The sequence below is a fragment of the Biomphalaria glabrata genome, chromosome 18 (assembly GCF_947242115.1).
Source record: "Biomphalaria glabrata chromosome 18, xgBioGlab47.1, whole genome shotgun sequence".
Lineage (NCBI taxonomy): Eukaryota > Metazoa > Mollusca > Gastropoda > Planorbidae > Biomphalaria > Biomphalaria glabrata.
In genome coordinates this window covers 5,254,686-5,274,376 of record NC_074728.1, presented here as the reverse complement: position 1 = coordinate 5,274,376, position 19,691 = coordinate 5,254,686, and the positions used below count along the sequence as shown (strand labels likewise).

General features: G+C 38.7%; 1 protein-coding gene across 4 annotated transcripts in view; it reads right to left on the bottom strand.

Moving 5' to 3' along the window:
- Positions 1-414: 414 nt before the first annotated feature.
- LOC106056002 (mothers against decapentaplegic homolog 6-like) overlaps positions 415-19,691 on the bottom strand; it is a 35,913-nt gene continuing 16,636 nt past the window's right edge. For all 4 annotated transcript variants that reach the window (XM_056017093.1, XM_013212537.2, XM_013212538.2 and 1 more), the window contains exon 5: positions 415-2,852. In XM_056017093.1, the coding sequence (XP_055873068.1) occupies positions 1,543-2,852 (1,310 nt within the window). In that variant the 3' untranslated portion in view covers positions 415-1,542. The remainder of the gene's footprint in view (positions 2,853-19,691) is intronic.

Here is a 19,691-nt window from a genome sequence, read left to right as displayed (position 1 = left end):
TTCTGATTTATAAGTCTAAGGAATATTGTTAATCCTAGCATACTAGCCAAAATTGTGAAAGATTTTCAACTTAGAAAAATAATTTATATTTCTAGGGACTGGGTAGATAAATTTGCTCTGCTGTCATATTTTATGGTAGATTTTTTGTTTTAATGTGGAATAAAATTATAAAAACAACCCTCTTAGATGTTGACTTTATAAAACAACAAAAGCTGAAGTTAACATTTCATGTATGCAAAAAAAGTCTCCCAAAGGAAACAAGTTTTTGTCTAAAGAGATTCCAATGCAGAGTGAGTTACATATGTTTAATAGAGGTACTAAACTGAATGAGAACAATCTTTTGGCAGAAATATATGTATTAATTTTTATTTTCACACTCTTGAATTCCCCCCCCCCCCCCCCCCCCAAAAAAAAAATTATAAATTTTATACTTTAATAAACCACTTCTGACAATAGGTAAGTAAAATACTCAACATTATCCAAACTCTAATGCGATTTGACCTATCTACAAAGCACCAAAAGATTATGGATGTGACTTTTCATACTACAAGTCTGGAGTGCTCTCAACATAAAGTGTCAATGCAATCATTAAATCTGTGACTTAGAACTAGTTCAACGTATAATGAGGTAGATGTTTCCCAAGTAGCATTCACAAGATCCCCCCCCCCTCTCCCACCTTCACTATTTTCCTCAATCCTTCTGTTTTATTTCCCTGTAACTCAAACAATTGTGTATTTTTATTGCACTGGTTAACAAGTTCGGAGGGCTACAGGGGAGAACGGATGTAAACATACGTTTTATGTTGGCGCAAGAAATAATTGCACCACACCTGCGGGCACTACAAGAACAATCGCTTCAGACACATATCTTTTTGAGTGTAAATATTGTCTACAATAAAATACGGCTTAGTACTTTAGTCGAAGTATCTTCGCTTAAAAGAAATGACCTTTAAAACAAAATTCTAATGGAATACTCTTATTGTCAGGTTTAAAAACAAAATGTATAGCATCTTATTGAAATTAAGGATAAAAGTTAATTATTGTTTTTGTATAAGGTGCAAACATTTTGTCAACTTAATTTTTTTTAAATATTAATTTTTCTACAGTTTTAAAAAGAACATTTTTAAACAACATAGTAATAAATATACCTTCCTTTAAGATATGTAATTTTACATTACTACAAAAACAAAATTTTACAAACACATCAGACTGGCAAATGTTATACCTATACAATTTGAGCTTCAGAATTGTATCAAATGTACTGACTGGAGTAACAAAGATAAAAGATAATAATTAAAAAAAAACAAAAAACAATGTCATTACAAACTGGCCATTCAAAACTTGAAGTCTACTGTATAAACCTAAAGAAATGTGGCTATAACAAAATGGCAACACAAGACATTTTAATAAAAGTTTTCTCTTAAAAGTGAGGGGGAGTAGGAGCGCTTGTGATTAAACTAAAATAATGGGATAAAGTAGAGACTTGTATAAATACAGCCATTTGGGCAACAAATTTACAATTTCAACAAGGCTAATGCTCATATCAGGAACTTGAATTCCGTCGACACACTCCAAAAAACACTTCCAGCCAACATGGACAGGATGTAATGAATTGTCTCGAGTAATTGTGTCCCCAGCCTTTAGCTAAGCTAATCCTAACACTGCATGGGTCAAAGGGTCCATCCTTCCGCATCTTGCGCCTAGCTTCTGTGTGTTCCAAAAGTTCTGCGCGGGCATAGTCATATATCTTAATGGAGTATCCAGGCGGAACTTTCTTCACTACAAGAGACTTTGGTGACTCAGGGTTGTCCAAAGTGGGTGAATTCACAAATATAGGAAAATTTGAGGCATTGTAGGCCCACACCTCACCCTGCTTGTAAGGTAATTCTGTGGAGCTGTGAACAGTGGGAGGTTGGCTATATGATTGTTCATCCTTCAATTGAAGTTTTATAGAAGTGTTAGGCTGCTTAGAGGGCAGTGACTTTGTCATTTTGCTGCTGCTGTCTGCTTCCATGGGGGAGGTTCTTTTGTTGCTAGACGTCCTCTTCATGCTGGAGTTGACAGTCTGCAAGTGAGCATCCAGAGGTGGGACCTGCCTTGAGCATGGGCTTCCTGAGGTCATGACAAAAGCATCGCTGCTGAAGTAAGCTGGAGGTGAAGACATGGGTGATGATGACGATGATGAAAGTGATGATGGGGAGGGCAGATGTGAACCAGGGGAAGAGGGAGGTATTGTCATAGCATTTTGCGAGTAATCCATGGATTCATCCCATATCTGACCTGTATCACACTCAATGTAGTCACTTGTCCTGGGCTGGCCATGGCCACAGTGACTGCTATGTCCACACAGGACTGAATGGTCTATACACGCCCCACATTCACAACCATTTCTAAAAATGGGGTACCCCCCTTCAGGGCCCCTGTCTTCCAGGCACAGAGATGTAGATATTGAGGTAGATGATGTATTATTATTATTATTACCACAGCCACTAGAACTACTAGAAGTCGGGGACACCTGGGCAGAGGATGACTTCTGCTGAACTTGAACAGCGTTGCTGACCCTATCATCCTCCTTAGATCTCCGCAACAAGTTGACATTATTTCTATGGGCAGCCTCTCGACTAAGAATGATTCCAAACCCGATCTTCTCCCTGGTTCTTCTCACTGCCTCATCATTTGTGGGCTTCTGGAAAAGTCTTAAGCACACCCCATTGCCATGGGGCAGCTGCTGAAACACATGACAACTGGGCTCGGAAACCTGGAATAAACGGCCAACCCTTTCCCGTAGCTCCCAATATGCCAGAGTGCACCAATACATATGATTCTGTTCAGAGCTATGTTCTTCTGTATTACCTAAATAGATAGAGAAAAAAAAAAGAACAAGATCAAATCAATGAAATAAAACTAGTATCAGTTCAAGTAAACAGGGAATGTATTGGAACAAATCTTTTAAAAACAATTTTTAAAGGGGAGGGTCTAAAAATGTGCTGTATTACCCTATGTTTCTAGTGCATGAAGTATTTTGTATTTAGTTATCTACCATACAAATAAAGTGAGGGGGGGGGGGAGCTGGGTTTGGATAATCAGACAATAATCAAATGTACAACTAAACGAATTTAAGTAAAGTCTGTAACAGTATTGTGTGTGTGTGCTCACTGTCTTGATTGAAGTGTCTACATGAGTAAAGTGTTAGAAACATGACCTATATAGAGACATGTATTTTATTAATAAATTTAGTTGCTTTTAATTGCTGTTACAATACATTGAGTTTCCTCATTTCAGTTGAAGTGAGGCGAGCAGGAGAAAGAAGGAAAACAAACATGAAAACAACTATGAAAGCTTCATATTGATCTACACAGTTTCAAACAAGATACTTTATATAAACATTTCATCTTTAAACTGTTGACTTAAGAAAGCATCATTTTTCTCCTATGTTAGTTTAAATTTATTTTATATTTTTCTTGTCTTGAGGATGGGTGATCTGCACATGATCTGAGTATAGTTTTTCTTGGAACTGCCCAAATTGGCACTTCAAAGTGTAGCTATCATAAGGTACCAATTGGAATGGGATGGAACTAGTAATGTTCACATTCATTGGACGAAATTCGTGACATCTATCAGGGCCTTTATAGCTCCACCACAACGCCAGAATAAGTTACCAGTGCTTGTGAGAACACACAGTTCAGAAAATGAGGTCTAATTATGGAGAATAGGCAATAAAATCATGAGATAATGCAAACATCTAATTGTAGGCAAAAGCCCCACAGATCGTTTACAATAATTTTAGAATCAGAACCAAAAAGGCATTCGAAACACACATATCTAGCCCTTTCCACAAGAGAATAGTGGAAAGGGCGCCCCCTCTGGCGCTGGGAACATGAAGGTTATGATCTTAGCTTCTTCACCAACATCTTCTAATCGTATAAGGTTACGCAAATTCCAGACCGCTCAGATACAAACCCTATCCAAAATGATCATTAAAAATCGCAAGGGTAGATCTAGTCTAGCAGTTTTTCTTACAGCCAATAGACCTTCCCTATATTTGTTTTAGAAACGCCTCCTGGTTCGTTAACAACCCCTAAAGGCTAGCATAACAAGAGAATTAATATAGGGTGTTGTATCACATTCTAAGGGTATCTTCTGTGTTGGTTTATACGCGTCTCCAAATCTACATCGCTACTTCGTGCATTTTTTTTTAAAGGTACTCAAATCATATATCTTCAATCCATGTCACTGTTTCTCGCTCATCTACAGTTACCTCCCCTTATAGTTGAATTCCACAGAGGTACAAGTGAGTAGCCTTGTTGAAGAAAGATAGTAAAAAAAAAATAAAATCGAAAACACAAGGCTGGCACCCCCGCGACCTCCATATAAAATGGACTCGCCCAGGAGACGGAGTGACTCCAGTCTGTCTGTCAGTGTTAAAGTTTTGACTTTTCTACAAGGCAAGGTATTATAGGGGAGGCTAGGAATGTAGTGGGGGGATAAAGCACGGCTCAGTGGGGGAGCAAGGGCTGGAGAGTTTACAAGGCTAAGATTGTAATGGAAGAAGATAGCAGGCCCAACAATACAACTCTATTTCAATGTACTGCTTGTATCGCGTGCTCTATCATTATACAATAATTACATCGGAATATAATGTATATATAAGATATATATATATATATATATATATATATATATATATATATATATATATATATATATATATATATATTATATATATATATATATATAACATTTCTAATATATAAAATGTATATCAAAACAATACTTGTAATAAAATAACTATTTCAGAACAAAAGATATTTTTAAAAATCCATTGTTTCAGTAACAGTGATTACTTCTGCTTTCGTTAAGCTTGTGTTTTGTACGTAGTGTTCCTATAATACGAGAGAAATGGGAATACGAGGAGCATCTGGGAGATGTGAAGTTAAGGCCCTTTATGAGCGTACGAAATAATGTTACTTTTTGGGAGGGGGGGGGGGTTGAAAGAGGAGGAGGAGGGGGTGATGTCCAAGAGGAGGGGAGATAACACAGAAGAGCTGAGCTCGCACTGTGTGGGAGGATTTCATGCACACATTGGGGGAAAAGTGGTGGGAGGGGGAGAGAGAGAAAGGAGAGGGGGGGGGGGGACACACGACCAGACGATGAATATATCTAGCAGCGTGGTACAGCGAGGGAGAAATGTGTTTGTGTGTGTGCTGCGGCTGGGGAAGGGGGGGGGGGGGGGAGAGGAAGGGCGGTAGGTCTTCTTCCCATTTTGTGTTTCTCTTTTGTGTACAAACAAACCAAGAGATTTTTTTTCTCCCCTTACTGCCTGCATCTTGGAAGTAGTTTGTTTTGTTTATTTTAGTCTTTCTTACCGCCACCAACACACACAGACACACACACACACGCCACTGCCACGACAGTTTACCATACAACCTGTCACTTAGACGATGTCATTTGTAGTCAGGAATGGCACATATAATAGTGCTATTAAAATCGCTGTTGCACAATGAAATGCTTGGACTGACAGTCGCCCTAGTTGGGTCATACTAATAATGGAAAGTCTCTGCGAGTGCGTACACTCTAAAGTTGTGGCATGATCACTTATCAATATTACAGTCGGGGACGTAGATGAGGTCTGAAGATGCTTGAATAAACGGAACAATAATTGAACAAAACAACAGCTCTCATATCACATTCAGCCTAGGTTAGGATTGTTAACAGTGCTATAAGTAAAGTTCCCCTTTCAGACCTTACGATCTATAGGGCAGATGATGTAATGGTCTTCTGTTTCTGTGGCCCACTTTTAACGAGGGTGTCATGTGGCCAGCACAACGACCAACCGCCTCTACTTTTCCCCAACTAATGTCAGGTACGTATGAGGCACCCAAAGATCACGAAACAGTGCTAAAAATGACATTATTTTAATGACAGGTTGTTGAGTTGGTGAATATATTTAAATATCTAGACATTATTTCATTACACTTTCTTCTTTACAAATTGAAACTGCAGTGGATAGTTTGGGGGGCGGAGGGGCTGTGAGTCTGAGCTACTGAACTATTTCCTTATTCTAAGTGCGCTATTAGGCAGATATGAAAACAAAGGCTTATAATGAACTGTTAATTGCCAATACTTGAAGTCTTCGCGTGATATAACAGTGTTTTAGCTTTACATGATACAACAGCCAGTGTTTTAGCTTTATAAGTTTTCTAGCTCCACAGGACATAACATTGTTTTAGCTCCACGGGACCAAAAAGCGTTTTAGCTTCATACGACATAAGTGTTTAGCTTCACAGGACATATGTGTTTTAGCTTCATAGGACATAAGGACATAACATTGTTTTAGCTTCACATGACATGTTTAGATTCACAGTACATAAGTTTTCTAGCTTCACATGACATAACATTGTTTTAGCTTCACATGACATAAGTGTTTGAACTCCACAGGACAACAGTGTTATAACTTCACAGGACATAAAATTGTTTTAGCTTCACATGACATAAGTGTTTGAACTCCACAGGACAACAGTGTTATAACTTCACATGACATAAGTGTTTGAACTTCACAGGACAACAGTGTTATAACTTCACATGACATAAGTGTTTGAACTTCACAGGACAACAGTGTTATAACTTCACATGACATAACATTGTTTTAGCTTCACATGACATAAGTGTTTGAACTCCACAGGACAACAGTGTTATAACTTCACAGGACAACAGTGTTCTAACTCCACAGCAAAACGGTGAATTCATGAAATCATTTTCTTCTTTAGCCCACCTCCTTCCCTTCCCTCTCTCATACAGACCTCATTCCTGAACAATTTTTTTTTTTTTGAAAACGATGAGAATTTTTGGTGGCAGCAAGAAGATATCTCGCAATCATATCTGCCCTCGGCGTCCTGTAATTTCGCCTCGCCGCCGACTTGACGACCTACATACCATGACGTCAAATGGAGAGAACTACGATAGCCGTGTCTTCTTTCCCGTGGTGTATCTTAGCACTGGAATGGAGGAGAGAGAGGGGGGGAGGGAGGAGGGCGAAAGGTGGAGGGGGATACACATACTTTGTGTATCTTTTTGTTTTAGCTGTCGATTGAGGGTGAAATGGGGTGGGGGGGGGCATTCATTTGATCAAGAATGAAATAATATAAAACATATAGAGTCTTGAGTAAGACTTGAGTTTGATGAAACGAAGAATGGATGCTTTTGCCAATTGCAAGCAAGAATGGGGTAGTGTGTATGGGAGAGAGAGAGAGAATGAGAGAGAAGTTATTCATTGTTCCCATCTTTTATCGACGCAGTAGTTCAGAGTATGAGTATAAACATCTCTTGTACTTGTGCGTTGGCATTCGTATCAAAATGCACTATTTTTAAAAAGACTTGCATACGGCGTGCATGCCACGAAGTGTCTTCTTAGAACACCTTGTTGTGTCCTATAAAATATTAGGTCCTGAAGGGCTCTGGTGTACTATGATATTTGACATTATGTTGTTGTTTTTTTGGCAACACCGGCACAATTGAGACCATGTCGTGCCCACCTGGTGTACTATGAACTTAATGTCTAGGTTAACTGAGTAACAAGCACAACTTCCACTAAGTACACACGAGAGCTTGTAATAATAAGTAAACGAGTTCACAGTTGTTCCATGTACATTTAATACACACCTACTGGGATTTTCATGCATGGCAGATGAAATATAAATGGCTAGCTTTTTTGGTGTATCTGGTGTACACAAATATTAAAGGAAATGAAGATGTGCTATTTTTTTTTCTCCTCAAATGTATACGATCATTATGGTGCACTATTAACAATGCTTATACCAAGTCTACGATGATTATGGTGCACTATTAACAATGCTTATACCAGGTCTACGATGATTATGGTGCACTATTAACAATGCTTATACCAGGTCTACGATGATTATGGTGCACTATTAACAATGCTTATACCAGGTCTACGATGATTATGGTGCACTATTAACAATGCTTATACCACGTCTACGATGATTATGGTGCACTATTAACAATGCTTATACCAGGTCTACGATGATTATGGTGCACTATTAACAATGCTTATACCAGGTCTACGATGATTATGGTGCACTATTAACAATGCTTATACCAGGTCTACGATGATTATGGTGCACTATTAACAATGCTTATACCAAGTCTACGATGATTATGGTGCACTATTAACAATGCTTATACCAGGTCTACAATGATTATGGTGCACTATTAACAATGCTTATACCAAGTCTACGATGATTATGGTGCACTATTAACAATGCTTATACCAGGTCTACAATGATTATGGTGCACTATTAACAATGCTTATACCAAGTCTACGATGATTATGGTGCACTATTAACAATGCTTATACCAGGTCTACGATGATTATGGTGCACTATTAACAATGCTTATACCAAGTCTACGATGATTATGGTGCACTATTAACAATGCTTATACCAAGTCTACGATGATTATGGTGCACTATTAACAATGCTTATACCAAGTCTACGATGATTATGGTGCACTATTAACAATGCTTATACCAGGTCTACGATGATTATGGTGCACTATTAACAATGCTTATACCAGGTCTACGATGATTATGGTGCACTATTAACAATGCTTATACCAAGTCTACGATGATTATGGTGCACTATTAACAATGCTTATACCAAGTCTACGATGATTATGGTGCACTATTAACAATGCTTATACCAAGTCTACGATGATTATGGTGCACTATTAACAATGCTTATACCAGGTCTACGATGATTATGGTGCACTATTAACAATGCTTATACCAGGTCTACGATGATTATGGTGCACTATTAACAATGCTTATACCAAGTCACTTTGTCTGTTACAAACTGTGTAAACCTTTATTTCTCCAACTTTCCATTACCGGAGCAAGTTCAAACTTTTCACAATTAAGCATTGCTCCTAACAAAACATGATTCCATCGAAACAATCGACCATTTACTTTATCAATTAGTCCCAACGAATTTTTTTTTTATTAATATCGAATATATAGTAAAAACGCGCTAAGTAATGGGAGATAAGCCTTGTGTTAGATAATTAAGCGATAAGAATTGAAATAACTCTAGAGTAAAAAAAAAAAAATTAAATGTTAATGCAAAGATTATATCAAAGACTGTATGTACATTAATCAATTATAATGAAAACTTTGTATAGGATTTGTTAATACTGTCTCATCCCTTGTAGAAAAATATATCGACTCACTAAATCAATTGCACGTGTTACTTGTTGACAGAGAAACAACTAAAAGACTTAAGACTTGAGAAGTACGGCTGTAGAAGGAATCAATATATATTAAAACGCAGTAGAAAGCTGAAATATGTGCACAATTATTCATTGTCGATGACAATACACGAACCAATAAAAATAGCATATTAGTTAATTGATTAGTTTTCTTTTATATAGAAAGGGGGAGATAAATCTTGCATCACTGCGTGATTGTGTGGTTCTTTCACATGGGTAAGCATTGTTTCTTTTGAAAGCATTTTTTAAATAAATATTTTGCTTGTTAGCAATGGAAGAATCAAATTGTCTAAGCTCTTCCGTTTAAAGCAGACTTTAAATTCATTTTGGAGGGAGACTTAAGACTTTCATACTATGATTTAAAGCGTGTTCCAATAACTAATGGTCAACTTACTGGTGATAGTAAAGGAAATGTGATACAAATATCAACATCCACACATTGAGATGTGGATAACATTTTAGCTCAGTTTTTTGTTTTTGTTTTGTTTTTTTAGTTGGCAGCAGCGAAGTTTAATGAAGTGCCCTTGACATTGTTCCGTTTATCGCGAAAATCTAACAAGTTAATCTGTGTCTGTACACAAGTTGGTCAGGCCACGTGATAATGTTCCGTTCAGACTAAATATCAAGACGGTCCAGGTCAGATGGACAACTGGGAGGGGGGGGGGATGGCAAGGTATGGGGCCTCTATCATCAATAATACATATGGGTTGGGGGGGGGGAAGAGAGAAAATATAAACTCATTTCTATGATTAGTTTATTGATATGTTGCGCGCATAAAAGATACACAAGTTTCGAGACATCATTCGGAGTAATCCTGATTATCGCCTATTCATTTTTCTTGTTTATTGTTCAACTAATTAATACGGTTTCATATATATGAATAAAACAAACTTAATATTATGTTGAAAGTTCATGCATATATATATATATATATAAAACACAACTAGGTATACCAAAGTGACGAATCAACACACACACAGATGGTAACCAATGCATCCTTTCTATGCGACTTTAATGACACCAAGACGGCTGACAGTCCCATGATGCACTGCCGACTACTCGAGCATGGCGCCCTCATTGTTTATGCCCACGTTACTCTCGTGTCGTACCGCACACTGCTCAACACTTCGGCGCCCAGGTAAACAAAAAATAATAATAAAAGGTAAAGAGGGAGAATTGTGTGATAGATTATAATACCATCTCGGGACCTCAACGACTCGTCATAAAAAAAAACAAACACTAATCTAGCGAACCATGTAATGAGCCGGGTGACTAGGGGCCATGAAGCACAGGGCGCACAACTCTCAAAGAAACCGTTGTTTCATCACAGTGCGCACCAATAAACATCCAGGGGTTTTTTAGAATGGTCGGTATTATTACCACAGACCTTTGTCTCGGAAGAAAAGAGTAGCAACGAAAAGACATAACGGTGGAAGATGCACGAATTGTAATTATAAAAGCAATGTTAACAGGACATTTTGTAACTCGATGTCATGAGCACTGTGATTATAGGATGTACCTACCCTGATTACACAAAACCCTTTATAGCCCCGCCACAGAAAGAAAATAATAGTTACGCAAATGGGGCTGGAGTGGGACATACAATGCGAAGAACAAAACAGAAAATGTAGCAAAACTCTGGACTGGTAACCCACAGGGGAAGAGAAAGGCTGAGAGACCAATGCAAACATGGAGATCAGCAGAATAAGAAGCAAAGACGGCAGGCTGGACATGGACCCAACTGAGGGGCATCGCCCAGGGCCGACTCCGATGGCTCCACTGGGAGTCAAGGTCAATCAAACACACTACAACTAAGTAGCAGAAGATCTACACAGTTCAACACGGTTAACTTCTACAGTTCAACATGGTTAACTCGCACAAGATTAAAATAAGACGCCACTGTACACGTAACACTGATTCACACACACAATGACATTTATGTCAGAAAGAACGTGGTTAATTCTCAAGTCTCTAAATGAACACACGTCGACCAAAGGGAAACAAACAAATTTTAAAAACATAACTGGGATACTTTGATGAATGGCATCTAATGGAACCTGGTTCTTGCAGGTCTAATGGCTGACGCATTATGTAATTAGTACGTCTATTTTTAACTGACGACAGTCGCGTGCTTTATAAATTAACATTGATGAGTTGTTTTTGTTTTTTTGATGAAGCAATAACATTTGTAGAGCTGTGAATGCTTATTCACGCGACTATGTCAAATGCTTAAGAATCTAAAGGCTTGCGGCCCCTGTCGAAAACCCCAACACCTTTGCTGAACTCGGTACTACTGGGGACAGGCTTGACCCACTGCTGACGCCACCGTCATGACAGTAATGCCGGACATCCACTCGGACTAGACATTAGTCACTGTCATTGTGGCATTTGAGCTGTGAGAGTAGTCGACGTGGGAGGAGGTACGTGTGATGGGGGGTGACAGTATGATCGGAGTAAGGAAATAGGGGCTCAGGGAGGCTCTGAGGGAGGCACGCTGACAACAATGAGTTCTTCATGTCATGACATTGTTGGTGGCTAGAAGCGGACCGGTTTCGTTTGGCACCTGTCCCGCAACACTGTAGAATTATTGTCAAGTGGAAGGCGCCGCGGAGTCGCACCACAACAGCGTCACGTCTCATCCTGGCTCCACCTACGAGCCCGCCCCTGACAGATCTGCCGGGCGTACAATAAATACATAGTCTCCTTTATTGATATTCTTTTAATTGAAAGGAGTCACATTATAAACCATAAACTTGAGTAACACAAACGGTGCATTAGGAAGGGGTGTGTGTGTGTCATTAGATAATATATAACACGTACGACGAATGACCAAAAAATAAGTAATCGTTGCCATAACTGTCGTCAACTTTGTTCAACTCTCAGTATTCAACATTTACACGATGTGAGAGATTGAGAGACAGAGGAGAAAGAGAGAGAGAAGAAAGAAACTAGACATACAAAAAAAAAAAACACACTAGACTATTGAATCTACTAAGTTAGTATCAGTCTTAGTCCACTAGGCGCTGTATATGTAGTCAGGTTGCTATCAGTTTTGCACAAATCAACGCTAATCGTTTGCAACTTTGAAATCAGTCAGTCAGCTGTTTAGACAACTACAATACAGGATGAAAACAATTTTTGGGGTACAAATGAAATCTCCAGTACTGCAAACTTAGTCTTCTGACATTTATTTATAGCAATCTTGGCGTAGCAAAACCTAGGTAGAATATTGTTCGCATTTAAACGTTTATCACTTGTCCAACGAGTTTTATTAAACTCCAACCCCCCCCCCCCGCTCCCCCAAAATTTCGAAGAAAGACCAGTCGGACGATGGACTAAGACAAATCACTTACAACACAATCCTCCCAACCTTTCTACTCTCCTAGGGATTTCCCTTCTTGACCCAAAGCCAAGACGGAAGAACGGCTTTTTTTTCCAATGGTCTCTGACCACTCGGCCGGGTCCGTCCACCAAACCTGTTGGTATGTGTCTTAATGTGAGATTTCAAACAGGAGAGAGGGAGGGGGGACGGTTTCATGTGCGACACAAGGTCAATAGGGGGCAAGAGACTCCAAGATTTCGTTTCGGAAAGTCACTAGAAGAAAAAAAAAAGTTTCAACAAGCCACTGAATGTACAAGCCGTGTCCAGCGCTTATGCTAGTTGGGTTAAATTTCACTAGATCTTGATATTTCAACGAAACATGGGTGATCTCACTGATCATGGCACGATGTAACTGATTGGGTTGATCTAGGTTTCTGCAATACCCAACCAAGATAGGGATGTGAACAGTTTTTCTCTAGTGGCAGTAATCCAATCGTTATCCAATGAAACTTTCGTTGCTTCTCAAAACTTCTCCCTAACGCTAGCCCACACTTCATCTTAGTTGACTTTCTCAGACCATTGTGTTCCATGTCTCACTTGAAACCTCATCAGCTCTTCTAAGTGGCGCAGCGACGGGAGTCCAAGGAGCACCCCATCTCATTTTTTAAACAAAATGTTGCTCCCCCCCCCCCCCAAAAAAAAAGTCTACATTCGTTGTTTTTTTTTTTTTTAATCAATTTCTGAAACTGACAGAATTTCACTTCATTCTCTCGAGATTTTGTGTTGTCCCCCTCTTAGAGGTTCTGAGTTTAATAAACAGAGACTATGTAACGTTGTCTCCGTCTTGGAGGTCTGAGTGTATATAAACAAACTGTAAATAAAGAAAAAGGGGGGCGGGAAAGCATGCAATAGATCTGAGCAAACTTTCTATGGTTACAGCACTGAACTCTCGGCAGCTCTTGAATTCTGGTGTCACTATTGCATTCTTTTGTTCAATGCCAACACGTTAACTTTGTCCCCCCCCCCCCCCCCCCCCCAAAAAAAAAAAAGCCGCGTTTTTTTTTTTCAAAACCATTTCCTCAATTATAAACCATTACCAAAGACATCAATGCTGTCTTATGTTATCGCTATAGGGCGCCAGTGCCATATTTAGAACGCCCCGTGGTGACTAAATGCCAGATACAAATGTCTAATCTTAATCTTATATAATACAGACGTTACTTCAAAAAAGAAGTCAAGCATCTAGCCATGCATGTTAGCCAATGACTAAAATGCTGCCAAGTCACTGGACTTCCTGTCTGGCTCAGGCGACCCATTCCATGGTCTAATAGCACCAGGGAAGAAGGAGCATTTGTACACATTTGTCCAAGCATATGGAACGAGGAATGTGCATTTATCTTTGTGGCTTTCTGAGTCTAACCGAAAATCACTTTCACGGAGCTTCTTAATAAAAAGAAAAACATTGCGAAAGACTCTGTAACAGGGTGAAGGGTTGAGCTTTCTGATCTGCTTAACGCTTGAGATTCGCTCCTCCAAGACCTTGGTCTCTTGCAAGTAGGTCAAATATGATGGAGTGTCGAGGACAAAGTGGTTCATCGAACCATTCACCATGAGTCGCCAGGTCTTATCTCGGAGTGGCCCCCACGGTAAACACGACACTGCTCCCAGCCCTCTTCATCTCCGCCAAGTCATTCTCGTGCCTACAGTTCTAAACAAACAAAACGCTTTGGCATGCAAAGTGTGGAGGGGGGGGGGGGGAGGCACAACTACTCGAAGGGAGTTCAACGATAGTGAGGCTCGGTGCAAGGGGGGGGGAGGAGGAGGACAGGAGGAAACGATCGGTCATTGATATCTTGTTCAGCAACCATTTCAAGATGGTGATTGTGCCTTGGGTGGGGGGAGAGGCGTGTACACAGAAAGTTATCAGGCATGAATGGCGAAGCAGCGCTAGTTCTCAAGCTTCTCGACCGACCACATCCACCAGTCACCCGACTAAATGTCAACTCTTGAGGCTAGCGTAGGCCGAACATTAGTCAATATTTTATTATTATGCACCAAATGACAGGCACTTTATGGTACTCTCTGAAGGGATACGAAACACATAAAGAACTGGGGGGGTTGGGGGAAGTGGGCGAGAGAGAAATGGCCCTAAGTACCCAAACGGGTTGAGAAGCAGTGGTGTTATAAAGGAACGACTTATCTCTGCGACTAGTTCGCAGTCAAGTTTGTTGACAGAACTGTTCTGTTTATTTGTACTGTCTGGAACGGGAACAAAGCGTCATTTGAAATGCCGGCAACGTGTACAAGAGTCCACTAGTCTAGCACGCATACAGACGTAGGCACAAGCAAACATACGACGTCTTGACTAAGTGAATGGCGGGGGAGCAGAGAGACACAACTGTATGCTTAGACCGTACGACTTTCTCCGTCCCAGAATACCAAGTCAAAATTGTTTTTTTTTTTTTTTTGTTGTTGTTGTTGTTTTTTACTGAACAACAGAAAGGTCTTGATCCTGGAGATAAATCTGGCAACTTCCAACTTCTGGTTTTTAGTAAACAATAACAATAACCATACACCAATAATAATATCACCTCTTGTAATATAAGAATGCAACAATAACCATAGATCAACAATAATACCATCTCTCGTCATGTAAGTCAATGTAACAATGTGATAACACATTTGAATCAAAAACAAGTTAATAGTAAACAAAAAACTAAAAGGTTCTTACATTGCGTGCATTGTCCCCCCACCATGTTATAGGCCGTATCACTCGAGGTAAATTTGACAATGTGGACCTTTCTAGTGTGTATTGCTCTATGATGTACAAAGAACAGTTACCCCCCCCCCCTTTTTATCACACACACACACACAGAAAATGACACAGAGGAACGGTAATATCCTTCAAGTCTAGAACCTACATTTTGCATCTCTTATAATTCCTTCCGCCAGACATGGACCTCTTGCAGATACTAATGTGTTAAACCGAGACCAATTGTTATAGAAGGCCTGAAAAATGGCCTACAATTGTGGGTAAAACTTTACATCGCAGGACCCTTATGAAGAATGTTACGCAAGTGGCAGCACCGCGCTGTCTATCGCTACGGTAATCAGGTCACAAGGTCACTACCGGCTAGACGGTGTCGGTAGTATCATGTAGGCCTAATAGTTCGTGATAGATCTATAATAGTCATTCGCTAATGATATGAAAACTCTGGATCTATATTATGTAATAAAAAAATATTTAAAAGGCTATAAAAAATAAATAATGAGAATGAATTAATCTTTATTTTTTTAATTTGTTTTTTTTTTGTTTGTTTGTGTCACAAATGTCTGGTACCGTTATCCTATATATTATATATGTACGGGTTATAGGCCTATATTTATATATTTTTGCTGACACTATTTTTTTTTCATTTGTAATGTTTTACAGACCTAAATTATTATTTTTTAATTTATTGATTTAATGTAATTTTACTTTAAAATTAAAGTAAACCATAGTCTATGAAGTAAACCAATCATATTGGGTTTCGTATATGTGCAACATATTCTTTATTTTATTTTCAAATTAAATTAAACTGAATGGGTTTCCTTATAAGTACAGATATTTATCTGAAATCCACGCATTTTCAATAACAGTAGCTAGATGGGTATACCGCTAGATGTTTATGAAGAGTAGTGTGTAGCCTAACATATGCTCGCCCCTCCTCCTTTCACATTCTGGACTTGGAACCAGACAACGGAGGAGTTACCGGCATTTTAACTAAAATATAACTGTTTTTTTTTGTTTTTTTTATTTAAAGCCGGTAGAGACATATGCTATACAATACAAAGGCTCAGTGCTGATGTAAATGAAATAAGTTGCAGTTGCATTTAAACCGTATAAACGAATATAGATATAAAAAAAAGAGATGAAAGCTAAGCCTAAACTAGAAGATGTTCAAATATAAGAATATTTGTGATTCAGTTCTAACGTGTGGCTCTCAAGCATAAAATTTAAGAAAGTAGGCCTACACTGGAGTCACAGTGGAAATAACACGCTAAAAATTTACCCCACAACTAAAAAAAATCCAGTTTCATTGAACAGTGGTCTTATTTCTGCCAGATCTCTACAAATGTTTTTTTTTTTTTTTAATTATTTCAAGTTGTGAAATCCACCGTAAAACATACAACGCTCAAATATTAATTGTATAGAGGCTTTTGTGTAAAGAAAGATACATAGATTACCATGACCATGATGTCCACTTTTGTCTTCGGGAACCGATAATAAATGAGCGCTCGGTATTAATTTGGGATAGACATAGTTTCCAGCTACATCATTAGTTGTCTGTATGAAGAATGATCTATTTAAACTAGAGCGACTACTTTTATGTCCACATAGACTTCGCAAATGCCATAATTAAATTAAATACTTATTTCAGCTACACTAGAGTGAGACTAGAAGCTTTTACATAAAACCAGTGAAGTGAATTGATATCAACTGTATTAATAGATAATGATAACATATGTCTCCCCATTTTCTACACTGATGTTTAAGTGAATTACAGCTAGGTACCAATTTATGATCAAAGAAATATTTATAGAGACAAAGTCAAGTGACGTAAGTTGTAACTTCCAATGTAATAAAGTAAGCATTAAGTGAATAGGAAACTATGAAAAAAATAATCAGTTGGGAAAGTGAGAAGCAGATAAGCTAACGGAATCTATTATGTCATGACATGAAACTATATGAGACAACTAAAGAATTGAAAAAATTGAAACTCACACTGGGTTTTGTATCCGAATCAATCAGAAATAAAAAAGGGAAAGCGACGATGCGATGTTCACTGTTGGATAGCTTGATAATAAACTGCCCTAACTAAAACGTGGACACGTGACTTAAGACAAACAAACCAATCATGCAAATCTGTCATGGGTTATCCAAATGTGTGTGATTTGACCATTTAAGTGAGGGTTACATGAAAAAACAGCAGGGGGTGTGATAGGAAGGGATGGGTGGATGTTGACAGTCTAGCATGTGGCGAGGGAGTTACGCAACATGTCCATCTGTCTTATATGGCCTGCGGGCTCATGATGTATTGTATGTATTGAGTATGTAAACCTACATTTATTACTTAAAAAGATTCATGTATCTTCAACTGTATAGCTTTTAAAAAGAAACATTTTAGATATATAGACAGAGATGAGGTAGAGAGATAAAGGATAGAGAGATAAATAGATAGAGAGAGAGATAAGTTAGACAGAGAGAGGATAGATAGGTAGAGAGAGGGATAGATAGAGAAAGGATAGATAGATAGAGAGAGATAAGTTAGACAGAGAGAGGATAGATAGGTAGAGAGAGGGATAGATAGAGAAAGGATAGACAGAGAGAGAGAGATAAGTTAGACAGAGAGAGGATAGATAGGTAGAGAGAGAGATGGATAGAGAGAGAGAGAGATGGATAGATAGAGAGAGATAAGTTAGACAGAGAGAGGATAGATAGGTAGAGAGAGAGAGGGATAGATAGATAGAGATAAGTTAGACAGAGAGAGGATAGTTAGGTAGAGAGAGAGAGGGATAGATAAAGGATAGATAGATAGAGAGAGATAAGTTAGACAGAGAGAGGATAGATAGGTAGAGAGAGAGAGAGAGGGATAGATAGATAGAGATAAGTTAGACAGAGAGAGGATAGATAGGTAGAGAGAGAGAGGGAGGGATAGATAAAGGATAGATAGATAGAGAGGGATAGATAGAGAGAGAGAGAGATAAGTTAGAGAGAGGATAGATAAATGGATGCATAGAAAGAGAGATACGTAGATTTTGTTTATTTATCTAGCTAATTATTAGAATAATTAAATAAAAAGTGTGTTTATTTAAATAAACTATATAAAAATCCCATTTGTATAGTTATTTGAAACATTTTCACCATTTCCTATTTATTTGCTACGCGCGTGCTTTACTGCCCCGTCGGCGTTGTGTCTTACCGTAACCAACGTATAGGATCTCTGTTCTCCGGCGCAATAGTTCTTCTCACGTCTGCTATCAAACTCGCTAGACGGTCGGCCATAAAACACGGACATATTGACCCCCCCCCCCCCCCCCCAAATAAAAAGTGGGGTCAATTAGCCTGGTAAGGGGATGGTATCAGCATCATACTTACTTCTATTCGGTGCTTTTTTTTTTTCTAAAGAAATAGGTGCCGGTACTCACTAATAAATTAATAATAAACGTTAAAATACAAGAGAAGTAATATTTTTTCCCAAAATTGAAAAAGGTGCCGGTACGCCGTACATACATTCTATTTACATACATGCGAATGTTTGCTCTTTCCCTACGGCTATGTGGCTATCGCCCTCTAATCTTGTCCACTTTTTTTTTTAACATATCTATGCCATCCAGTAATTAAGGTCAATCCTCTTAATACCTACGTCGTTCCTTTCCTCCATTTCTCCCCATTGGACATGACATAGCGCTAGACAGAATGGAGCCCCCCCCCCCCACCACCTACCAACCCCGACCCACCCTCACAGACACCTAAGTAATAATCTCATTTGTAAGAGATACACTTTGTTCAACAGGCCTGTTTGTAACTTTTTTTTGTTACAGAACTATAATTCCAAGCTCTAAACAAAAAAAAAAAAATGTGGGAGGAAAAATTAAGTGGACCAATTAGATTATACTCTAAATTTTTGGCATTTTTAGGATTCAAGCATAAATTGTGAGTGATAGTCCCAAATGTATTAATACAATAGAAAATATCAGATTGAGTAAAGGTTGCAAATAGGCGACTAGATAAAGAATATTAGGGTTCAGAACTCATCTCAATTTTTACTCTTATACTGAATAATTTTGTATAAATTCTAAATTTTCCAAAAGAAAGTTTTTCTTAAAATAGAGCTAAGCAGAAAATGGAAGAGAGATAAGAAGCAATAGCGGCCATAGGGTGTAGCTAATGGGGCAAGCACCCCAGGCCCTACGTCTGAGTGTAAAACGGGGCACTGCCCTGTTGGTGCTTACTTTGCCAGGTTCCGGCCAAATTTTGATGCCCGTTGCCGACACTGTGGAGAGTCGGTGGAGACAGTGGCGCGTCTCTTGCAAGAGTGTATGCA